We start from the raw sequence: 25,104 nt of genomic DNA, 5'->3' as shown, positions 1-25,104 counted from the left end.
TTTTGAACTTAGTCAAACATAAGGATGAACACCAAAATAAAAGGTTTTAAATATTTACTGAGTGACCCACTATTTTATTATTATTACTATTATTATTATTATTATTATTAAAAAAAGGGAATTAAAAAAAATCCCAATTACCAAGTGCATTGGCTTTCTAGTACTGTTACATCATTTTAACAGCACTTTATTTGGTAAAGAGACTTCAAATAAATATAGCAATGCTTTTACTTGCGAAAATTCAGCACAATTTGTGCAATACTTTAAAAAATAAAAATAAAATGCTGCATGGAGAGTTTGTGAATAGACTTGCACAACATATACAGTGCTGTCACAACATTTGCCACCAAAGATGCATGATAAATAATAAGGAAATATGTATCAGGAAAGATACAGTGGCATGTCTAGAGCATTTTATATTGGTGCCAGCTGTTTAATACAGCTCAGAAGTGCTAAAGACCAAACCGTGAAATATTCTGATAGCTCCACTAAGTGTGAAAGGATAAAATGTTTATAAATCACATTTATAGCATGTGGTAGTTTTTCATGTTGTTATTTTCTTTACAGCATGGTTTAGATGATGTTGACGTGCAGAGAATAGTGTTTAAGTTGAGATGCATTTACTGCTCTGTAGTGGTTTTACATCATATTATAAAAAACTTTAATCTCAAATGAGAATGTGTCTCAATTGCTTCTGTTGAGTGCCATATGTTGGAAAACTGTTGAATAAATCTAATGTATACATTTACTAATAAATATTGTACTTTTTGGCCAAAAAATATGCGAAAGGAGTCACACAATCCAACCACTGGTATGTGTTCTTTATACTGAGACTGTATCAGTGTTTTAAAATACACTCTGAAACTATGTTTTATCAAAACAAACAGTGTAATTACATGAGCATAAAAACCTTATTGTTATTTGTTGTGTACGTTACAGGAATCTTCACAGCACCTTTAAAGGAGTCTATTTCTTCACTTTCTCTGGATATAACCGCTCATCTAAAGCTATGGGTCTAAGACTCTTAAAAAATGGACAACAGATGATAACTGTTTAAAATCATCCTCTAGGCGATTGCTATGATTCAGGATCTAATTCAGTCTTTTTGACTGTAAAGGAAGGAGATCACGTCTACATGCGCCTCCGGGAAAATTCGTGAGTCTTTGATAATGAAAAATGACCACACTTCATTTTGTGGCCAATTACTTTTTTCTCTTTAATGGTCTTATAAAAGCTTTAACAAACTTAATATGTGCTTCTTGCAGTTTGCTTCTTTTTTGTCATTAGCCAGTTTATCCTTCACATTTGTATATAATAATATTAGTCAATGGCATGAAATGCACAGGCCTCTGTAGATATTTTACCACACAGTGTAGTGTAGTTAGGAAAAAGGGATTTTAATGATGAGATAAAATAGTATATTTAAAAAATCCAAATTACCAAGTGCATTGGCTTTCTAGCAATAATATTAGGTAACTGTAACAACATTTTAACAACACTTTATTTGGTAAAGAGTCTTCAATTAAATATAGCAATGGTTTGACTTATGAAAATTGAGCACAATTTGTGCAATACTTAAAAAAAAAAAATACTGCGTGGAGAGTTTGTGAATAGACTTGCACAACATTTACAGTGCTGTCACAACATTTGCCACCAAAGATGCATGATAAATAATAAGGAAATATGTATCAGGGAAGATAGAGTGGCATGTCTAGAGCATTTAATATTGGTGCCAGCTATTTAATACAGCTCAGAAGTGCTAAAGACCAAACCGTGAAATATTCTGATAGCTCCACTAAGTGTGAAAGGATAAAATGTTTATAAATCACATTTATTGCATGTTGTGGTTTTTCATGTTGTTATTTTCTTTACAACATGGTTTAGATGATGTTGATGTGCAGAGAATAGTGTTTAAGTTGAGATGCATTTACTGCTCTGTAGTGGTTTTACATCATATTATAAAAAACTTTAATCTCAAATGAGAATGTGTCTCAATTGCTTCTGTTGAGTGCCACATGTTGAAAACCTGTTGAATAAATCTAATGTATCCATTTACTATTAAATATTGTACTTTTTGACCAAAAAAAATGTGAAATAAGTCATATTCCCTGTTCTTTTGGATTTCATTGAGCATTCAGTGCCGGCTAGTTTGTGAAAGAGTTCATTCAATGCAAAGAGGACAGAAGCAGGTCAACGTGATGTCTATCAAGATTCGGTGTCCAGCGAAAGATTGTAAAGGCAATCCTGGTGAACAGCAGCCTTTATTGATTTGTCTGTTCGGAGTGAAATGCAACCTTGTGACATAAGCTGTTGGGCTAAGTGTAGCCTTTGCTTGTTGTGTGTTCTAGATCAATGCTTCAGTTTTCTACACAGCAATAACATCCAATTTTGGCAGACTGTACTCTTTTAGACTAGTGGTTGAACAATAAATCACCAACGTCGATATATTGGCCGATATTTGGCATTTTTCAAATATCGGCATCAGCTGGTAAGTTTTCTGCTTGCATAGGTAACCTCGGACCTTTAAACACCGAGATAACTCTTGTTTACAAAGATGTGTTCGTAAATGAAGGACGAGATTCAAATCCAACCACTGGTATGTGTTCTTTATACTGAGACTGTATCAGTGTTTTATAATACACTCTGAAAACTATGTTTTATCAAAACAAACAGTGTACTTACATGAGCATACAAACCTTATTGTTATTTGTTGTGTACGTTGCAGGAATCTTCACAGCACCTTTAAAGGAGTCTATTTCTTCACTTTCTCTGGACATAACCGCTCATCTAAAGCTATGGGTCTAAGACTCTTAAAAAATGGACAACAGATGATAACTGTTTAAAATCATCCTCTAGGCGATTGCTATGATTCAGGATCTAATTCAGTCTTTTTGACTGTAAAGGAAGGAGATCACGTCTACATGCGCCTCCGGGAAAATTTGTGAGTCTTTGATAATGAAAAATGACCACACTTCATTTTGTGGCCAATTACTTTTTTCTCTTTAATGGTCTTATAAAAGCTTTAACAAACTTAATATGTGCTTCTTGCAGTTTGCTTCTTTTTCTGTCATTAGCCAGTGTATCCTCCACATTTGTATATAATAATATTAGTCAATGGCATGAAATGCACAGGCCTCTGTGGATATTTTACCACACAGTGTAGTGTAGTTAGGGAAAAGGGATTGTAATGATGAAATAAAATAGTATATTTAAAAAATCCAAATTACCAAGTGCATTGGCTTTCTAGCAATGATATAAGGTTACTATAACAACATTTTAATAACACTTTATTTGGTAAAGAGCCTTCAATTAAATATAGCAATGGTTTGACTTATGAAAATTGAGCACAATTTGTGCTTTAAAAAATAAAAAATGCTACGTGGAGAGTTTGTGAATAGACTTGCACAACATTTACAGTGCTGTCACAACATTTGCCACCAAAGATGCATGATAAATAATAAGGAAATATGTATCAGGGAAGATAGAGTGGCATGTCTAGAGCATTTAATATTGGTGCCAGCTATTTAATACAGCTCAGAAGTGCTAAAGACCAAACCGTGAAATATTCTGATAGCTCCACTAAGTGTGAAAGGATAAAATGTTTATAAATCACATTTATTGCATGTTGTGGTTTTTCATGTTGTTATTTTCTTTACAACATGGTTTAGATGATGTTGATGTGCAGAGAATAGTGTTTAAGTTGAGATGCATTTACTGCTCTGTAGTGGTTTTACATCATATTATAAAAAACTTTAATCTCAAATGAGAATGTGTCTCAATTGCTTCTGTTGAGTGCCACATGTTGAAAACCTGTTGAATAAATCTAATGTATCCATTTACTATTAAATATTGTACTTTTTGACCAAAAAAAATGTGAAATAAGTCATATTCCCTGTTCTTTTGGATTTCATTGAGCATTCAGTGCCGGCTAGTTTGTGAAAGAGTTCATTCAATGCAAAGAGGACAGAAGCAGGTCAACGTGATGTCTATCAAGATTCGGTGTCCAGCGAAAGATTGTAAAGGCAATCCTGGTGAACAGCAGCCTTTATTGATTTGTCTGTTCGGAGTGAAATGCAACCTTGTGACATAAGCTGTTGGGCTAAGTGTAGCCTTTGCTTGTTGTGTGTTCTAGATCAATGCTTCAGTTTTCTACACAGCAATAACATCCAATTTTGGCAGACTGTACTCTTTTAGACTAGTGGTTGAACAATAAATCACCAACGTCGATATATTGGCCGATATTTGGCATTTTTCAAATATCGGCATCAGCTGGTAAGTTTTCTGCTTGCATAGGTAACCTCGGACCTTTAAACACCGAGATAACTCTTGTTTACAAAGATGTGTTCGTAAATGAAGGACGAGATTCAAATCCAACCACTGGTATGTGTTCTTTATACTGAGACTGTATCAGTGTTTTATAATACACTCTGAAAACTATGTTTTATCAAAACAAACAGTGTACTTACATGAGCATACAAACCTTATTGTTATTTGTTGTGTACGTTGCAGGAATCTTCACAGCACCTTTAAAGGAGTCTATTTCTTCACTTTCTCTGGACATAACCGCTCATCTAAAGCTATGGGTCTAAGACTCTTAAAAAATGGACAACAGATGATAACTGTTTAAAATCATCCTCTAGGCGATTGCTATGATTCAGGATCTAATTCAGTCTTTTTGACTGTAAAGGAAGGAGATCACGTCTACATGCGCCTCCGGGAAAATTTGTGAGTCTTTGATAATGAAAAATGACCACACTTCATTTTGTGGCCAATTACTTTTTTCTCTTTAATGGTCTTATAAAAGCTTTAACAAACTTAATATGTGCTTCTTGCAGTTTGCTTCTTTTTCTGTCATTAGCCAGTGTATCCTCCACATTTGTATATAATAATATTAGTCAATGGCATGAAATGCACAGGCCTCTGTGGATATTTTACCACACAGTGTAGTGTAGTTAGGGAAAAGGGATTGTAATGATGAAATAAAATAGTATATTTAAAAAATCCAAATTACCAAGTGCATTGGCTTTCTAGCAATGATATAAGGTTACTATAACAACATTTTAATAACACTTTATTTGGTAAAGAGCCTTCAATTAAATATAGCAATGGTTTGACTTATGAAAATTGAGCACAATTTGTGCTTTAAAAAATAAAAAATGCTACGTGGAGAGTTTGTGAATAGACTTGCACAACATTTACAGTGCTGTCACAACATTTGCCACCAAAGATGCATGATAAATAATAGGGAAATATGTATCAGGAAAGATGCAGGGGCATGTCTAGAGCATTTTATATTTGGTGCCAGCTACACTTGTATCCTCCTGTTTAATATAGCCCAGAAGTGCTAAAGACCAAAGCATTAAGGTAAAGATGCCCCACAAGATTCTGTATGCGCTGCTGCTTCTCCTGCTCAGCTGTGACTGCATTGCTGAGGTCCAGCTGGAAGGGAATGAAGTGGAGGCTGAAGGGACCGAGCAATTAAAGGTGGAAAAAAGACAAGCTGAAGGGACCGAGCAATTAAAGGTGGAAAAAAGAGACGCTGAAGGGACTGAGGATTTAAAGGTGGAAAAAAGAGATGCTGAAGCGACTGAGGATTTAAAGGTGGAAAAAAGAGATGCTGAAGCGACTGAGGAATTAAAGGTGGAAAAAAGAGATGCTGAAGCGACTGAGGAATTAAAGGTGGAAAAAAGAGATGCTGAAGCGACTGAGGAATTAAAGGTGGAAAAAAGAGATGCTGAAGCGACTGAGGAATTAAAGGTGGAAAAAAGAGATGCTGAAGCGACTGAGGATTTAAAGGTGGAAAAAAAACGAGCTGAAGGGACTGATGAATTAAAGGTGGAAAAAAGACAAGCTGAAGGGACTGATGATTTAAAGGTGGAAAAAAGAGATGCTGAAGCGACTGAGGAATTAAAGGTGGAAAAAAGAGATGCTGAAGCGACTGAGGAATTAAAGGTGGAAAAAAGACAAGCTGAAGGGACTGAGAATTTAAAGGTGGAAAAAAGAGAAGCTGAAGCGACTGAGGATTTAAAGGTGGAAAAAAGAGATGCTGAAGCGACTGAGGAATTAAAGGTGGAAAAAAGAGATGCTGAAGCGACTGAGGATTTAAAGGTGGAAAAAAGAGATGCTGAAGCGACTGAGGATTTAAAGGTGGAAAAAAGACAAGCTGAAGCGACTGAGGATTTAAAGGTGGAAAAAAGACAAGCTGAAGGGACCGAGCAATTAAAGGTGGAAAAAAGACAAGCTGAAGGGACTGATGAATTAAAGGTGGAAAAAAGAGAAGCTGAAGCGACTGAGGATTTAAAGGTGGAAAAAAGAGATGCTGAAGCGACTGAGGATTTAAAGGTGGAAAAAAGACAAGCTGAAGGGACTGATGAATTAAAGGTGGAAAAAAGACAAGCTGAAGGGACTGATGAATTAAAGGTGGAAAAAAGAGAAGCTGAAGCGACTGAGGAATTAAAGGTGGAAAAAAGAGATGCTGAAGCGACTGAGGATTTAAAGGTGGAAAAAAGACAAGCTGAAGGGACTGATGAATTAAAGGTGGAAAAAAGACAAGCTGAAGGGACTGAAGATTTAAAGGTGGAAAAAAGAGATGCTGAAGCGACTGAGGAATTAAAGGTGGAAAAAAGACAAGCTGAAGGGACTGAGGAATTAAAGGTGGAAAAAAGAGATGCTGAAGCGACTGAGGAATTAAAGGTGGAAAAAAGAGATGCTGAAGGGACTGAGGAATTAAAGGTGGAAAAAAGAGATGCTGAAGGGACTGATGAATTAAAGGTGGAAAAAAGAGATGCTGAAGAGACTGAGCAATTAAAGGTGGAAAAAAGACGTGCTGTTTCAGCTCGGCCCTACATCCATAAAGGCATCCACTCTGAGCTGAAAGAGCTGAAATCTACCGTGAGTAATCTGAAGTATAAACTACAGGCCACTGAGGAACAGCTGAAACAGCTCAGGAGAAACGGTAACATCTTCCTGTTCTCATCATTTCTGTCAGTCAATACTTGTAATATTCCAAAGAATTTTAAAAGTGTATTCAGAAACCATAACATTAGCATAACATTAACCAGCCAGCAGTAGGAATAATAAGAATATAATATACATTACAATTTGGTTTGTTGTGATTATTGTTTATGGTTATTTTTTAACAAAATGTGATCTGATTCACAGAATATAAAGTGGCATTTGGTGCCACACTTGGATCAATAGGTACCTTTGGACCCTTCAACACTTCAGTCACCCTGGTTTACAGTAATGTCTTTGTGAATGAGGGCAGAGCTTACAACCCAAACACTGGTGGGTGTTCTTATACTGAACCAATGTTTCACACTGACAACTATACATTTTGTAAAAATAAATAAATAAATAAACAGTGTAATTATATAAAACATCACTGTTCATTTTTGTTACAGGTATCTTCACTGCACCTGTAAAAGGGGCCTATTTCTTCAGTTTTTCTGTACATAGTCGCTCATCTAAAGTTCTGAATTTAGCACTCTTTAAAAATGGACAACAAATGTTAATGGTTTACAGTAATCCTCTTGGTGACCGCTATGAATCAAGCGCTGATTCAATCTCTCTGACTCTAGAGAAAGGAGATAATGTCTATATGCGTCTCCGTGAGAATTCATGGGTCTTTGATAATGGAAATCAACTCAATTCATTTGTTGGGCATTTACTTTTCCCTCTTTGACAATCTTACTAAATTCATGAAGCACAAAGTCATAACCAACGTTCTTTTGCTTGCAAGACTAATATTTTATTATGGTATGTTCTCATATGCAAATTTCTAAATTCACTTCTGCCTAGTGATAGAGGAGGGGAATTTCTGAGAAAAAAGATTATATAGGCCTAATCATAAATTGCTACATTGCTCTTTGCTCATGTCTCTATCCTATATAAACTGTTGTAATATTTTTGCTAATGGGTTTCTCTGTGTGAGATACTCCCGACCATGAATAAAGCATATCAAAGGCATTGTCTGGAGTGTTTTCTGGTCACTGCAGCGCAGCAGATTAATGAGGCAACACAGATCTGCTGCATCTGAAATCACATGCTTCAATACTTTATAGCAGGTGAAAACTGTATGTCAAAAGAGTATGTTTGAATTCACAGCATTCACATAACAGAAGGCAAAAAGTATCCAGATGACTTACTACTTCCAACCAGATTTTGAGGGTGCATCTGATGAACACTTTACTATCCCATGAGGCTTTACGTGGCTTTAAATATTAAATTGTATTAAATCATTTTGTCTTTTTAAATCATTTGAAATGATCCTTCTCATCATCAGACAGAGCTAATTTATTAATTCCATAAGGAGAAAGTGCATGTATTTTGTGTGTATGTGACTTCCATACTGAAATTAGTCGGTTGCCCACACTTGCAATGACATATCTTAAAATACGTTAGTACTATTGATTTGTCCCAACTCAGAGTCTGCTGGTGATCATAGGGCATGGTTGGTGTGACAGCACATATTTTAATTAAAGAGTTCCATGAGAAGCTGATACATTTTTACAAATGGTGTCACTCCCAGCTTATACTGTTTGTATTGGAAATTTGTATTTCATTGGCTTTAAATATTAACTTTGTACTACTGTAAATTATTATACTGTATGCCTTTTATTAAACAAAAAGATGAAAATAAATCAAACTAGTTATTGGGTAAAACGTCACGTGCAGAAAAATAACGAAAGTTCAAAGACCATCAGAATGTTAAATCACGTTTTACCAAATAACTAGGTTGATTTCTTTTAAACTTTTGTTTAATAAAATGCATACAGTATATTGCATATAGCATATCTTCTGTAAGTCTTAGATGTACTGATATTCAATCCTTTTTTTACATTTAATGATTTAGCAGACGCTTTTATCCAAAGCAAATATTTAGATCCATCAATATACATATTCCCTATGGACATAATCTGTTTTGCTAATAAATGAACCACGTTTTGCGCATGATTATCTGCAATACATACAGACAAATAGACTGTTTTGGTCTCTGGTGAGTTGGCATTAGTTTGGATAGAAAGCAGTGTTCATGCAGTTGATCATGGCAGATTTTTAGAACACAAACCAAGATTTCATCAGTTCCAGTGGCTTTTCAGATATATTGATGATTCAATGGTATGGGTCTCACACACCTTGAAATAGGATAGCAACACTTTATCTGTGAAAGAGCATTGGGGCGAGCATTATCTGTGCAATATTTTTTAAATAATTAATAGTTTGTAGGTTTAGGCCTAACTAAAAATGAATGATCTCAGCTGTACCTGCAATTGAAAGCTTGCAAAAGAGTGAGCATTGTTTGTGGAATACTCTTTTGTAAGCGCACGAGTATATTTCACAAACAATAATTGCTCTTTTGCAAGGAGTCAGACACAAGTACAGTTAAGATCAACAAAATCATGCTTCACTAGATTAAAAATTTGATGTTTATTTTTTGTTTTATGTTTTTGAACTTAGTCAAACATAAGGATGAACACCAAAATAAAAGGTTTTAAATATTTACTGAGTGACCCACTATTTTATTATTATTACTATTATTATTATTATTATTATTAAAAAAAGGGAATTAAAAAAAATCCCAATTACCAAGTGCATTGGCTTTCTAGTACTGTTACAACATTTTAACAGCACTTCATTTGGTAAAGAGCCTTCAAATAAATATAGCAATGCTTTTACTTACGAAAATCCAGCACAATTTGTGCAATACTTTAAAAAAAAAAAAAAATGCTGCGTGGAGAGTTTGAGAATAGACTTGCACAACATATACAGTGCTGTCACAACATTTGCCACCAAAGATGCATGATAAATAATAAGGAAATATGTATCAGGAAAGATACAGTGGCATGTCTAGAGCATTTTGGTGCCAGCTGTTTAATACAGCTCAGAAGTGCTAAAGACCAAACCGTGAAATATTCTGATAGCTCCACTAAGTGTGAAAGGATAAAATGTTTATAAATCACATTTATAGCATGTTGTGGTTTTTCATGTTGTTATTTTCTTTACAACATGGTTTAGATGATGTTGATGTGCAGAGAATAGTGTTTAAGTTGAGATGCATTCACTGCTCTTTAGTGGTTTTACATCATATTATAAAAAACTTTAATCTCAAATGAGAATGTGTCTCAATTGCTTCTGTTGAGTGTCATATGTTGGAAAACTGTTGAATAAATCTAATGTATCCATTTACTAATAAATATTGTACTTTTTGGCCAAAGAATATGCGAAAGGAGTCATACAATCCAACCACTGATATGTGTTCTTTATACTGAGACTGTATCAGTGTTTTATAATACACTCTGAAACTATGTTTTATCAAAACAAACAGTGTAATTACATGAGCATAAAAACCTTATTGTTATTTGTTGTGTACGTTGCAGGAATCTTCACAGCACCTGTTAAAGGAGTCTATTTCTTCACTTTCTCTGGATATAACCGCTCATCTAAAGCTATGGGTCTAAGACTCTTAAAAAATGGACAACAGATGATAACTGTTTAAAATCATCCTCTAGGTGATTGCTATGATTCAGGATCTAATTCAGTCTTTTTGACTCTAGCGGAAGGAGATCACGTCTACATGCGCCTCCGGGAAAATTCGTGAATCTTTGATAATGAAAATGGCCACACTTCATTTTGTGGCCAATTACTTTTTTCTCTTTAATGGTCTTATAAAAGCTTTAACAAACTTAATTTGTGCTTCTTACAGTTTGCTTCTTTTTTGTAATTAAAAAAGTGCAATTGTCATGCTTTGTTGTTGAGTGATTTGCATTTAGAAAAAGGTTTTACAAACACATTTAAAAGGATTTAGAGAAAGTAAATAGAATATTTAGCATTTGAATAGGAAAGAGACACCTTCACGCATTCTAAGGAAAATCTTTATTGGTCAATGTACAGAAAGTGCTGCAGTGACCATCAAAGAAGTTAAACAAAAACACTTTACAAAACAAAAGGAGAGAAACGTATACAAAAGAATAGTCTTACATGATTTTACAGGGTCAATCTTCTTAAAAGTTTCTTTTTTTTCTGTTCTATAACACATGGTGAAAAGGACCAGCGAAATTTAGGACTGAAAGTTGTGGAAGGTGGACGGAGGGGGAACGGGATGTCTCACAAGGCTGACATCACAAGCACATTTTATCCAGTGGCATGAGAAATCCTAACCACTGCAACAGACAATACATGAAACTCAATGCACATATTCATAAATGCACAAATCATCAACAGTTGCCCTGGTTTTACATAAACTTCTATAAGAAAACAAAACACTGTCAAAAGCCTCCGTTTTCAAAGATTTTGCATTTGTCAGTAGTTTACTTACATGTCTATTTCATTTCTTTTTCTGAAAGATTTAATTGAACTGTTGACTGTGGGGAGGTTAGTAAAAACCTTCACAATACACCAAAATAGCACCAGACTAGAACCGTTGAACAATTTTCTTCTATTTGCTTTCCTTTAAGTGTATTTGTCTACAGAGACTCGGACAAACGTATCTGAGGTGAAGTGAGGGAGAACCCATCCGCAGTTGAAGTGAGGACACCATGAACAATGAAAGAGAGATAACACAGACAGACAGAGGAGAAGGAAACTTCCTTTTCAGCAAGCAAGTGTGGACACAGACAGACTGTGTGAGGGATGCAGGAGGACGTGTTATTTCTTTACTATATAACTTTTGTTGAAACAGAACCGTTTCAAAATCTCTCGGAGGATCTAAAATAAAAAACCTATCGGCTAGATTTCAAATGAAGAAAATATCATCATTATATATTTTCATTGCAAAAAACAACTTTGGGGTATTTACTATCGCAAATCAATGCAATATTCAGTGTTACTCTGAAGACAACAAATGCTGAAGGCATAGCCGCACTGTCAAATATTAGTTTAGTGTTTCCGAAAGGGAAAAGCAGCATGATGTTAGACTATAATCTGATTAATCAACAGACAAAAAAAGTGAACGGAAATAAAATAAAAACATCCCAGAGGTGTTGATTCACAAATAATTGCATTGTGTCTAATTATCTTTCCTTTTTGTGAATCTATTGAAACACTGCAGCTTATACTATTGAAGTACATACAGGCTTTGCAGGACTGAAGGGTGCGATTCCCAATATTGACCAGCTGATGGCGTTACAGGATGCTTTTTGTGGGTGTTGGAAGGAGTCAGGCTGATGTGTCACAACTTTTTCAGGCAAAAAATCTGGCTTCTGTAGGTGTGTGAGAGGGCATTAAATGCGAGTGTTTTATGTATACATGTGTACGTCTGTATGTGTGTGTGCATAAGTCTATGTCTGCATGTGAATCCTGCTTGTGTGTACATGTATGCACATGTGTGTGTGTGTGTGTGTGTGTGTGTGTGTGTGTGTGTGTGTGTGTATTTTAATAGGGTAACGTAGACGGGTCCCACTCCAGCTTTCCTTTCACTCTTCCCTTGTGAATGCTAGCCTCCTCTTCATCACTGTCCTCATACTCAGCACTAGAGAGCTCTCCTGCCAGTTCATCTTCCTCTTCATCTTCATCTTCCTCTGGCTCCTCCTCCCTCACCTCCTCAGCGATCTGAGCCCCATCAATGCTCTACAACCAACAACAGAATGATGCTTTATAGACCATCTTCATGATGAAACAAAACTTTAGCAGTGTTGTTATTGTTAAAAGAATAGTTCATTCAAAAAGATCTTTTAAAGAGCCAATAGCTGATGGTAGCCATTGACTTTGAAAGCATTTGGCTACTGTGAACTGTTTGGTTACTAACATTCTTCACAATCTATATTTGTTGTGTGTTCAGAAGAAAAATTATGCTTTTTTAACTGTACAACACATACATTAAAAAATCACGACTTAGAGCAGGTGTGGCCAACATCGTTCCTGGAGAGCCACAAAAAGTATCCAGATGACTTACTACTTCCAACCAGATTTTCAGGGTATATCTGATGAACACTTTACTATCCCATGAGGTTTTACATGGCTTTAAATATTAAACCTGCATCTTTGTATTAAATAATTTTGTCTTTTTAAATAATTTGAAATGATAATTTTCATCGTCAGACAGAGTTACTTTATTTATTCCATAAGGAGAAACTTGCATGTATCTTGTGTATATGTGACTCCCATACTGAATTTGGTTGGTTGTCCCCACTTGCACTGACATATCTTAAAATACGTTATAGTACTATTGATTTGTGACAAGTCAGAGTCTGGTGGAGATCATAGGGCATGGTTGGTGTGACAGCACCTTTTTTATTTAAAGAGCTCCATGAGAAACCTTACAAAAAAAAGTAGTATACTTCAAGTAGCAAGTATACATATATCAGTGTTCTAGTAGTATACTTGTAAGTGCACTGTTTCAATACTCCTTGGGACTAAATTGGCCCACTTTCTAGTATATAAAAGTATACTTTAAAGTATCCTTTAAGTATAACAGTAGCAAACTTTGAGTACACAACTAGTTTACTTCTTTGTTTGTAGTTTGTACTTCAATTATACTAAAAGTGAACTTATATGTATACTAATAGTTTACTAATTAAATACTTTGTACACTTGAAGTATAGTCTCAGTAAACTACTAGTATAGTAGTTTTATGCTGCAAGTATACGCATAAGTTTTCTTTAAGTGAACTTCATCATACTTTAAGTATACTACTATGTTCCTATTTAGGTTTTAATTTGTATATATTTTGTTATATGAATGTCTGAAAACATACCAAAACATCCAAAGGAAGAACAGGGTTTCTGCTTGTAAACAAAAACATTTTATTCTAGCTTCATGCATTCTTTCTTTAAAACACGTTAATGTGTTTCATAAAAAAATAAAGAAATAAAATTTTTTTTTTACAAAAAGCTGAAAAAAAGTCTATGAATTGGATTCAGAATGATAATCAAAATGTCGATCAACACCCCAAAGCTTGACAGTAATTATTAGGTCTTCATCGGTCAACATTTTATTCCATAACATTACAGTTTTGATGCTCTTTCATGCTAGATGATTGTGTTACATGTGCTTGTATTTGGTGTTTCTTTTTTTCTTCTTCACTTGATTTTTTTTTTTTTTTTCTGGAAATCCTGTGCAGAAGATGTGTACTAGCATCCTCTACCATATAATAATGAAAACACGGATTCTAGAAATATACTTTTTTGTAGGTATAGGCTAAGTCAAGTATACTTAAATGTAATTTTAAGTATATTTCTGAGGAGTACATAAAGCATACTTTCCTATTTTTAGTTTAAAATAAGTATACTAATAGCACACTTGAATAAACTTCTTTTTTGTAAGGGAAGCAAAAAAAAACCTTGTTAAAATTATTTACAAATGGTGTCACTCACAGCTTATTCTGTTTGTATTAGAAATGTGTATTACATTGGCTTTAAATATTTACTTCCCCCTTGTTTGTACTACTGTTAATTATTATAGTGTATGTCTTTTATTATCTACATGTCACACTTGCAGAAAAATAACGAAGTCCAAAGATCATCAGAATGATTTACAGTAAAACATTCTGATGATCTTTGGACTTTCGTTATTTTTCTGCACGTGTGACACGTTTTACCTAATAACTAGTTCGATTTCTTTTAATCTTTTTGTTTAATAAAAGACAAAGTATATTGCATATAGCCTATCTTCTGTAAGTCAAAAATATGAACTGATATGTTGATCCATCAGTATACATATTCCATATGAACATAAACTGTTTTGCTAATAGATTAACCACATTTTACACGTGATTATCTGCAATAAGTACTGACAAATATTTTCTTTATTTCCTCATAAAATGTGTCATGAGTTAAACATCAACCCACCAGGGATATATCAGGAGTAGTAGGAAGGAAGTAGCCAGTATAGGAAAAGCATAGGAAAGTTTTCGAGTGGTGTGACTGCAGAATCTTATTTAAGTTAAAGATGTCCCGCACCATTCTGTATCTGTTGCTGCTTCTGTTCAGCTCTGCCTCTATGTCTGAGGTCCCACAGAAAGAGAGAGAGGTGCTGGCTGAGGGGACTGAGCATTTGGATGCAGAGGAAAGAAGTGCTCTTTCGGCCTCTGGTGAGTTTGAGCAACACTTTCTCTCAGGGATCTACTCTGAGCTGGCAGAGCTGAGGTCCACTGTGAGGTCTCTGAGGAACAGACTGCAGGTCACTGAGGAGCAGCTGGAGCAGCTCAAGAGAAGAGGTACCTTCTTGTCCGTTCTCATTCACAAACTGAAAAGAAAAAAATCTGCGCATAAAAATGACTATAGATATATAGGCATAGACATACTATAGATAGGCATCTGTTATTATTATTATTATTATTCAACACATTTCACCGCCCTACTGTTGATCATAAGTATGGCAGATGAATGCCAAGTAATTTTGGAACACATGCTTATTGTAATTCAGTTTATCGTTTACCATCGGCATAAACATCTTATAACAAACTGTATAAACTGCTGCATAACCAATGGAAATAATTGAAATATAATGTGCATCTAATTGTAATATAATACAGTAGTTTGCATGATTTTTTTCTTTTCTTTTTTTTATAAAATATGATCTCTGATTCACACAGAATATAAGGTGGCATTTGCTGCCACACTTGGACCCATAGGTAACCTCGGACCTTTTAACACCGAGATAACTCTTGTTTACAAAGATGTCTTCGTAAATGAAGGACGAGCTTACAATCCAACCACTGGTATGTGTTCTTTATACGGAGTCTGAACACTGAGTTTTACATCACAATCTGAAAACTACGCTTGTTCAAAACAATCAGTGTAATTACACGAGCATAACAACCTTATTGTTATTTGTTGTGTACGTTACAGGAATCTTCACAGCACCTGTTAAAGGAGTCTATTTCTTCACTTTCTCTGGACATAACCGCTCATCTAAAGCTATGGGTCTAAGACTCTTAAAAAATGGACAACAGATGATAACAGTTTACAATCATCCTCTAGGTGACCGCTTTGAAACAGGATCTAATTCAATCTCTTTGACTCTAGCGGAAGGAGATCACGTCTACATGCGCCTCCGGGAAAATACATGGGTCTTTGATAATGAAAATGACCACACTTCATTTTGTGGCCAATTACTTTTTTCTCTTTAATGGTCTTATAAAAGCTTTAACAAACTTAACAGTTTGCTTCTTTTTTGTAATTAGCCAGTGTATCCTTCACATTTGTATATAATACTATTATTCAATGGCATGGTTAACAGCCCTCTGTGGATATTTTACAACACATTTTGGTGTACAATAGCCAATTTTTATTTGTAATTTGCGTACCTCTGACCATTTTAAATATTCTCGAAATATCACTACTGTATACGCATTTTACACAAATAATTGAACATTTGTTATTGTCCTTTTTTTATGTTACCTTAATAAATTAAACTGACACATTAGATTCTCAATTTTCATGCTTTGTTGTTAACTAATTTGCATGTAGAAAAAGGTTTCTACAGAGAGATTTAGACAAAGTAAATCAACAAACTTGACAAGTAATTTGATGACACAGTCTATAAACATAATGACTGGATGTACCGACTCTTCTTTTAAGGCTTTCTGTCTTCATCTGTGAACAAATAACATATAACATATAATATGTTTTAATATATAAGCAGTTTTGTCCTCAAACTGTACACAACAGTAGAATACTTATCATTGGAATAGGAAAGAGCAGGGGCGTAGCACCAAATTTTGGGCCCTGGGTACAAACAATCTTGCTGGGACCCCGTACCAAATACCATAGTGATACCAATGGGTGGGATATTTTGAAGAAAGTCGGTAACCAAACGACTGATGGACCCCATTGACTTCCATAGTAGGAAAATACTATGGAAGTCAATGGGGACCAGTAACTGTTTAATTACCAACCTTCTTTAAAATATCTTCTTTTGTGTTTAAGAGAAGAAAGGAAATCATAGAGGTTTGGAACAACTTGAGGGAGAGTAAATGATGACAATTTTCATTTTTGGGTGAACTATCCCTATTTTGCTTATTTCCTCTTAACACTTAATTACTAATTACTAAGTGAGTCTCACTGTCACATAAACCTCACTGTCACTGCTTTCATCTGGCCATGATGAGGGGCCTGCTGCTGCAGGGTCTGAAATATATGGCTTCAAATGGTTGCTAAAATATAATTTATTGTCACAATACCTTTTTTCAAGTGTAGTCTAAGTACAAGTTAATTGCTGATTATTTGTCTGTTTAAAATAAATGCAGACTATGGAATCACAGGGTACACGAACCACCAAACTAGACATTCAGTCTTTGAATTACGTTTTAAAATAAGTCATTTTAAATCATTAAGATGTGCATTAAACTGAGAACAATCCTGTACTTAATGTAAGAACGTGCGTGAGCTCATTTGCATAACAATTCGGTAGCTAAAATAGGCGCTAACGATCTGTGTTTTCGCAGGTGTTAAATTTTGACAATGGAGGGAAATATACAGGAAATATACTTCTGACTCTGGGTAGAACTCCTCCAAGAGTAGATATTGATGTTAAAACAATGACAGTGCTCGATGAAGCATTTGGAGCTCTGCTTGCCCCCATTTGCCTTCCTCTCTTTAATCTTCTTTTCCTTTTTGAGCCCCTGATTTTCCTTTCTTAAGGAAAGACATGACTCTTCCCCTGTCTTCCTAACTCCTTCCTAACTCCAGCTCCTGTCTCATTAACTGATTCACCGCAGGTCCGCAGCAGAAGCACCTGAACTGCGGGTCGTACCATTTACGTTGATTTGAGAGGGTTGGTGGAGCCCTGCACAGCATGAAAATGAATTTTTTTATATACCAAACCAGTGCCAAACAAGTTTAGTTTTTCACAGGAACTTTTTTTTATTTGTAAATAAATGCTTTACAAATGATAGTGCATGTATATGTATGTATAGAAAGCTGACTTCTAAGCCCCCCCTCCGCCTCGGGCCCTGGGTACTCGGTACCCTTTACTCCCCCCCCAGTCTGACGCCCCTGGGAAAGAGACACCTTCACGCATTCTAAGGAAAGTCTTTATTGGTCAATGTACAGAAAGTGCTGCAGTGACCATCAAAGAAGTTAAACAAAAACACTTTACAAAACAAAAGGAGAGAAACGTATACAAAAGAATAGTCTTACATGATTTTACAGGGTCAATCTTCTTAAAAGTTTCTTTTTTTTCTGTTCTATAACACATGGTGAAAAGGACCAGCGAAATTTAGGACTGAAAGTTGTGGAAGGTGGACGGAGGGGGAACGGGATGTCTCACAAGGCTGACATCACAAGCACATTTTATCCAGTGGCATGAGAAATCCTAACCACTGCAACAGACAATACATGAAACTCAATGCACATATTCATAAATGGACATATCATCAACAGTTGCCCTGGTTTTACATAAACTTCTATAAGAAAACAAAACACTGTCAAAAGCCTCCGTTTTCAAAGATTTTGCATTTGTCAGTAGTTTACTTACATGTCTATTTCATTTCTTTTTCTGAAAGATTTAATTGAACTGTTGACTGTGGGGAGGTTAGTAAAAACCTTCACAATACACCAAAATAGCACCAGACTAGAACCGTTGAACAATTTTCTTCTATTTGCTTTCCTTTAAGTGTATTTGTCTACAGAGACTCGGACAAACGTATCTGAGGTGAAGTGAGGGAGAACCCATCCGCAGTTGAGGTGAGGACACCATGAACAATGAAAGAGAGATAACACAGACAGACAGACAGAGGAGAAGGAAACTTCCTTTTCAGCAAGCAAGTGTGGACACAGACAGACTGTGTGAGGGATGCAGGAGGACGTGAGAAATCTGAGTCACCATTCAACTACTCTACAGTTCCCTATTTACAGAAGACAGGCATATAAAAATGTACAGACACGCTTCCTCTTATTTTACCAAAGAGAACCCCCCCCCAACCCCCCGATTTTTTGATGTTATTTCTTTACTATATAACTTTTGTTGAAACAGAACCGTCTCAAAATCTCTCGGAGGATCTAAAATAAAAAACCTATCCGCTAGATTTCAAATGAAGAAAATATCATCATTATATATTTTCATTGCAAAAAACAACTTTGGGGTATTTACTATCGCAAATCAATGCAATATTCAGTGTTACTCTGAAGACAACAAATGCTGAAGGCATAGCCGCACTGTCAAATATTAGTTTAGTGTTTCCGAAAGGGAGAAAGCAGCATGATGTTAGACTATAATCTGATTAATCAACAGACAAAAAAAGTGAACGGAAATAATATAAAAACATCCCAGAGGTGTTGATTCACAAATAATTGCATTGTGTCTAATTATCTTTCCTTTTTGTGAATCTATTGAAACACTACAGCTTATACTATTGAAGTACATACAGGCTTTGCAGGACTGAAGGGTGCGATTCCCAATATTGACCAGCTGATGGCGTTACAGGATGCTTTTTGTGGGTGTTGGAAGGAGTCAGGCTGATGTGTCACAACTTTTTCAGGCAAAAAATCTGGCTTCTGTAGGTGTGTGAGAGGGCATTAAATGCGAGTGTTTTATGTATACATGTGTACGTCTGTATGTGTGTGTGCATAAGTCTATGTCTGCATGTGAATCCTGCTTGTGTGTACGTGTATGCACATGTGTGTGTGTGTGTGTGTGTATTTTAATAGGGTAACGTAGATGGGTCCCACTCCAGCTTTCCTTTCACTCTTCCCTTGTGAATGCTAGCCTCCTCTTCATCACTGTCCTCATACTCAGCACTAGAGAGCTCTCCTGCCAGTTCATCTTCCTCTTCATCTTCATCTTCCTCTGGCTCCTCCTCCCTCACCTCCTCAGCGATCTGAGCCCCATCAATGCTCTACAACCAACAACAGAATGATGCTTTATAGACCATCTTCATGATGAAATAAAACTTTAGCAGTGTTGTTATTGTTAAAAGAATAGTTCATCCAAAATTGAAAATTCTGGCATCATTTATACACCCTCAAGTTGTTCCAAACCTGCATGAGCTTCTTTCCTCTGATGAACACAAAAGAAGATCTTTTAAAGAACCAACAGCTGATGGTAGCCATTGACTTTGAAAGCATTTGGCTACCGTGAACTGTTTAAAACATACCAGAACAAGCTAATCAAGGTCTAAGGGTTACTAGAAAGCTACAGGCAGGTGAGTCTTTATCAGGGTTGGAGCAAAAATCTGCAGGACTGTGGATCTCCAGGACCGATGTTGGCCACCCTCCAGACCTCGACTTTCAAAGCAGTTTCCCAAACACTGGTCTTTACCAACGAGGCACATACTGACCTCCATGGGATTAACAGTGATGTTCAGATTGGAGTCGTCCCAGTCCATCTCTGGATCTTTTCTTCCCTCTTCATCCTCTTTTGAACCGTCCTGGTGGGTGATGTGGATGCGGTAGATGCCCAAGACCACAATGACCACCAGGGTGGCAATGCACATTACAATTACCACAGTCGCAGCAGGAGGGGTACCTAATGACACGTGGGTGAAGACACACACATTTATTTTATTTGATCTAGTTCAACCAAACTGCAAAGTTGTGGCATGTTACTGTACAAAGGGGATTTTATAATTCCATATTTTATAATTCCATATCCATATTTGATAAAACATGTTAAAAGCAGCTGAATTCTATTATTATTTAATCAAGTTGATACAAACCATTTAAATTGTTATTGTGATTAATAATAACAATGTAATTATTTACTGATCACTGTATTATACCATACTGTTGCAGCAAGAGTTTCATACAAGCAAGAATACCAACATCCTTTCCGTGTTAGAGGCATATTTTCCCTTTTTATTAAGTTATTAAGTCCTGTAGTGTGAACTTAGCCTTATTGCTCTAGTCTCTCTATCCCACAATTATGTATATTCATAGTATTGTTATGACTCACACAGCCATATAAAAATCAATAGAATCCTGGATTACTGTCGTTCAGAGTGTTCCTAAGGGAGGTCTGTACTAGGTGGCCGAAGTGAAGCTTATTTAGCCGTGCTAACAGCGGAGGATAGTTTCACACAGTTCACTTTAAGAACAGTGTCGTTTACTGAGACCTTGCAGTCAGCAAGAGCAGGATTGGGAGCGTGAGGTCACAGTGCCACCTGCTGTTTTTCCATGTCTCTCCTAAAGCAGCATGTCTTGCACCCCGTCATCTCTCTACCTCTTTCTTTCTTCGGTCCAGAGAGCAGAATGTTCCATCTCACTGCAGTCAGCTGTGTTCTGTGCACCCTTGGGGAGATCGCTGGTGTCCCTGGTGTGTGCGTGAGCTGGTAGATTAAGTGTAATTTCCCAAGCTTCTTAAAACCAACAGTACAGTCTAAAGAGACTTGTCATCTGTCTGCGGGTTTCGTACATGCATGTGTGTGAATATTTGCTTTTTTTGTAAGATATAATCTCCCATTAATAGTTTTTGCAACACATTGATTGTCCTCTTAAAGCCACTTTTTCACAATTCAGTTAGATGGTTTAACAAAGGAACAACATTATTCAGAAGATAAATCAACTCAGTTTCATTTTCAACACAATAGCATCATACAGGGTAAAATGACTGCATGTCCAGGATTGGGTGAACTGGAAAAGGCATCATGGCTGACTTTACCTGAGATGTGATCAGAGTTGACAGTATGAACCACCAGTGGATGATGCACAGGTCTCATGAACTGGGATTGGACGGCCATGTGATTGACATGCTCCATGGCCTCTGAGCTGTGCACTATTCCAATCTGAGAGGCGGGACAAACAGAAAGTAGTTCAGAGAGACAACCGGGAGAATGAAAATCACATTGTTTTGAATCCATAACACTATGGCCAGGTCAAGAGATTTCAGCAAAGCTTTGCTGCATCCTAATTAAAATAAATAAATAAACAAATTATGCTTACATAGGGACTGATCACAAAGTGACCTGTACATTTGTGAGCCGTTTTATGATATAAAATGTAAAATATAAATATTAAATATTATAAAAATAAAAATATAATGAATTAATGATTAATATAATAACACAATAATATAAAAATACAAAAATATAATACAACTGAAAATCTAATATAATCCTATTCAATACTGTATTTATTAAAGTAAAGTAAAAAACTCCCATTTGAAGCACTGAGATTTAAATATGTGAATTATAGGATATTTTACACTGCACTTAATTTTTTGCAGTACTGTGTCATGGTAGCTTGGTCTCGAGTGTTCCCACTGATGCAGACCAATTTCCCTTAAATTACATGGAGTAATCTGTACAGTCATTCAGAAAGACTGATGAGCCATTATTTAATCAGGCTACCATTTTAAAAAACAAAAACTGTGGTTGATCACTTTATATGTCAATCAAACAGTCTTTTTCTGTCCTATTGGACAGTTCTTAATCAGAAATCAAGAGTCAGAAGTGCACAGCTAACTTTTAAGTACTAAGTCCAAAAGTGCAAAAAGCTGAAAGAAGTGAATGGATGATAAAAAAAAAAGAATAAGAAGCCATGCCGAGTATGAAGGCAGTCTCTGACCTCCAAGTTGAACTCATTGCTTGTGTAGCGTCCATTCAGTTCAGAGCAACTGAGCCGGAACCTTCTCTCAGACAGAGCGCCAGGCTTCCAGTTACGGTACCTCACCTGCCTGATGGCCTGTTCATAATGCACCATGGAGTCCACACCTGAGACCAAAGAAAGACCAGTGTCAGGAACTCCGTTTACTCAGACAAAAGAGCTACAGAGGCCTGGGAGACACTCAACATGGAGTCCCTGAACCAGTAGGAGGTCTTAGTCCTTCTCTAATAACTCTCCAGCCACTTTATGAAATGTCATCGTGATTTGAATGTGCTTGCAAAAAGTCAAATGTACACTATGATTGATAGAGGCAGCGATCTGTTCAAGAGTTTTGAGGAGGATCTGGGTTAAAGGCACAAGATTTATTGTATACACTACTGTTCAAAATTGTTGGGTCAGTAATTATTATTATTTTTTTAAACAGAAGCATAATACTTTTAATTGCCAAAGATAAATGTAAATTATTTTTTATTAATCAAAGAATCCTGAAAAATTGTTTCTCTGTTTCCAAAAATAAAAAAATAATAATAGTAGCAGCAGAACAGTTTTCAGTATTAATAATAATAAAAAGAAATGTTTCTTGAGCACCAAATCAGAATATTGAAACTAATTTCTGAAGGATCACATGACATTGAAGATGAGAGTAACGATTGCTGAAAATTCAGCTTTTCCATCACAGGAATAAATCACACTTGATTAATTACGCTAAAACGTATTCAAATATATAACAGTTATTTAAAATGCAATAATATTTCACAATATTTACGTTTGATTAAATAAATGCAGCCTTGGTGTGTGACTGCTTTTAAAAACATAAAAACCAAATCCAAACCATCTAAAGCCATAAAATAGCTTTGCGTAGTTGAAAACAGATAGAAATGTAATTCACATAATATGTAAATGTCAGTAACAGAGTCTCTGTTCAAATGGATACAGATAGTAAAAAGATTCTCAGTGAATAATGGTTTAAATGTCAGTCTGTTCCTCACACTAATCTTTGGTTTGGCTTCAGAAGACCTGTATGACACACGTCAAACGGAGATCTTTTATTGCTTTTATTGTTTGTTTGTTTTTTTTGTCATGTTGGAATGGTCCCCATTCACTGTCACATGCTTCAGCACATCTCCCTTTGTGTTCCACAGATGTGTAAATTATGACAGATTTCTCATTTTTGGATTGACTGCATAAACACAAGGTTGCAGAAGTGAACATCTACAGATACATTAAAGATCTAGATTTAAATATGTTCTACATGTAGAACTCGTGTAAGATAGAAAGTCATAAGCTGTAGATAAACAATAAATGAAAGGCTCATGGTTAAGTCGAGTGAAAAAGAGATTATGAGAGACACTCTAGAAGCAGATGGCTGTATAGTAGATCAAGACACGTGGTCGATACCGTAGATGGAGATGCCAGAGGTAGAGTTGGTGGCATCCAGATGTTTGCCCAAGAGAGAGCTGTGGTGGATCTCCAGGCTTTCCCGCTGCGGGTCCAGCTCCTCTCCGATCACCAGCACATCACAATAATCCAGGTTATGCATCAACTCCAGCACACCAGGCCTCCAGGCTACACGAACACACACACACACACAGTTACACAATAGCGAATATATATATATATATATATATATATATATATATATATATATATGACCTCCTGCCGTATCCACAAACAGCTATTGATTGTGTATGAATTTTATTTCGATGATTTATTGTTTCACTACCCCTGGCTCTGCATTCGATAAAAGAAGCCGGACACTTTTGTTGAACTTTAAATGAAAAAGGACACTAATAAAAAACAATTGACTTAAGGTCAGTGTCAGTGTAATAACCAGCAGCAGGCATTTATAATCTTGATAATAACAGACTAAATCTTTATTTTAAAAAAAAGACGCTGGGAGGAATCCGTGGGAAGCAAATTCAGTAAATATTCTAAAACGTTTACACGATTACATTACGGGCAAAATGTGCAATGCTGGCACCTCTGAAATAGATGAATGCAAAGCAGTGAGATCATGTTAATATCTGAGCTGTGAAAGAGAGTCATCTATCACCTGTGTTGAGGGTGGCGTCGGTCTTGGTGACGGTACTAATGATGTGTATGTCCTTGAACAGGGCCACCCCGACAGGGGCTCGGAGCTGAGCCACAGGCCAAACCAGCCGCTCCACTCCAGCAATGGTGATCCGAGGTTCACTGGGCGGCAGCACCATCACCATCGCTCTGATGTCTGGAATGGAGATGCACGTATCTTCACCAAAACACCTACAAGTTGCAAAATAGAAAGGAAGGAAACAAGTGACTTTTTCAGTGTAACACTGGAGGTGCAGAACTGACGCATAAGGCCACAGACTGACATGGAAATAACTATTTTAGAACAGAGTTTCAGCTCTGATTGGATAAGTCGTGTTCAAAACATCAGCTTCTGTCCTGTCTACACTATTGTGGAAATTGCTTTAAGTCTAATTTAACCCCAACAATGGTTTTTGACAGATTTTACCCATATTTATGAGGGAATGAGACCAGAACTAGTAAAATGTTTTGGACACGCCAACTCATTGTGATTTTCATCATCAGAAACATTTCATCATCATCTAGATGTGTCCAAACTTCTGAATAATGACAT

At 36.1% G+C, this 25,104-nt stretch overlaps 3 protein-coding genes across 53 annotated transcripts in view; 2 read left to right on the top strand and 1 right to left on the bottom strand.

Moving 5' to 3' along the window:
• Positions 1 to 4,971: 4,971 nt before the first annotated feature.
• On the top strand, positions 4,972 to 7,968 carry LOC127933612 (trichoplein keratin filament-binding protein-like). Of its 50 annotated transcripts, none has more exons than XM_052530727.1 (6): positions 4,972 to 5,523; positions 5,602 to 5,640; positions 5,797 to 6,030; positions 6,070 to 6,955; positions 7,162 to 7,287; positions 7,404 to 7,968. In XM_052530727.1, exons 1-6 carry the CDS (start codon positions 5,371 to 5,373, stop codon positions 7,682 to 7,684), a joined length of 1,719 nt encoding a protein of 572 aa, XP_052386687.1. In that variant the 5' UTR covers positions 4,972 to 5,370; the 3' UTR covers positions 7,685 to 7,968. The 50 variants fall into 50 exon arrangements, with proteins under 50 accessions (XP_052386687.1, XP_052386685.1, XP_052386690.1 ...); XM_052530730.1 differs by lacking the exon at positions 5,602 to 5,640 and adding an exon at positions 5,758 to 5,796 and having other exon boundaries at positions 4,974 to 5,523; positions 5,875 to 6,030; XM_052530750.1 differs by lacking the exon at positions 5,797 to 6,030 and having other exon boundaries at positions 4,982 to 5,796; positions 6,070 to 6,147; positions 6,226 to 6,264; positions 6,343 to 6,955.
• A 3,710-nt stretch (positions 7,969 to 11,678) lies between these two features.
• LOC127933594 (calsyntenin-2-like) overlaps positions 11,679 to 25,104 on the bottom strand; it is a 175,943-nt gene continuing 162,517 nt past the window's right edge. The window contains exons 12-17 of one of the 2 annotated variants that reach the window (XM_052530680.1): positions 24,535 to 24,743; positions 23,880 to 24,047; positions 22,443 to 22,588; positions 21,538 to 21,661; positions 20,219 to 20,406; positions 11,679 to 12,567 (exon numbers count right to left, since the gene is read on the bottom strand). In XM_052530680.1, the coding sequence (XP_052386640.1) occupies positions 12,373 to 12,567; positions 20,219 to 20,406; positions 21,538 to 21,661; positions 22,443 to 22,588; positions 23,880 to 24,047; positions 24,535 to 24,743 (1,030 nt within the window). In that variant the 3' untranslated portion in view covers positions 11,679 to 12,372. Of the gene's footprint in view, positions 12,568 to 17,958; positions 19,778 to 20,218; positions 20,407 to 21,537; positions 21,662 to 22,442; positions 22,589 to 23,879; positions 24,048 to 24,534; positions 24,744 to 25,104 lie in introns of those variants that run through there. The other variant, XM_052530672.1, reaches the window with a different exon arrangement.
• LOC127933605 (complement C1q-like protein 2) lies at positions 14,826 to 16,354 on the top strand. Its single transcript, XM_052530691.1, has 3 exons — positions 14,826 to 15,154; positions 15,533 to 15,658; positions 15,789 to 16,354. Exons 1-3 carry the CDS (start codon positions 14,887 to 14,889, stop codon positions 16,067 to 16,069), a joined length of 675 nt encoding a protein of 224 aa, XP_052386651.1. The 5' UTR covers positions 14,826 to 14,886; the 3' UTR covers positions 16,070 to 16,354.

The sequence above is a fragment of the Carassius gibelio genome, chromosome A2 (genome assembly GCF_023724105.1).
Source record: "Carassius gibelio isolate Cgi1373 ecotype wild population from Czech Republic chromosome A2, carGib1.2-hapl.c, whole genome shotgun sequence".
NCBI lineage: Eukaryota > Metazoa > Chordata > Actinopteri > Cypriniformes > Cyprinidae > Carassius > Carassius gibelio.
This window is presented reverse-complemented; position numbering and strand designations above follow the sequence as displayed.

Bases quoted from the DNA above. Each gene is read 5' to 3' on its own strand.
- LOC127933612 (XM_052530704.1), top strand. From the start codon at position 5,371: ATGCCCCACAAGATTCTGTATGCGCTGCTGCTTCTCCTGCTCAGCTGT. The intron at 6,031-6,069 runs GTGGAAAAAAGA...GAGGAATTAAAG, and splicing joins AAGCGACTGAGGATTTAAAG to GTGGAAAAAAGAGATGCTGA. The intron at 7,288-7,403 runs GTGGGTGTTCTT...TTTTTGTTACAG, and splicing joins AGCTTACAACCCAAACACTG to GTATCTTCACTGCACCTGTA.
- LOC127933605 (XM_052530691.1), top strand. From the start codon at position 14,887: ATGTCCCGCACCATTCTGTATCTGTTGCTGCTTCTGTTCAGCTCTGCC. The intron at 15,155-15,532 runs GTACCTTCTTGT...TGATTCACACAG, and splicing joins GGAGCAGCTCAAGAGAAGAG to AATATAAGGTGGCATTTGCT. The intron at 15,659-15,788 runs GTATGTGTTCTT...TGTACGTTACAG, and splicing joins AGCTTACAATCCAACCACTG to GAATCTTCACAGCACCTGTT.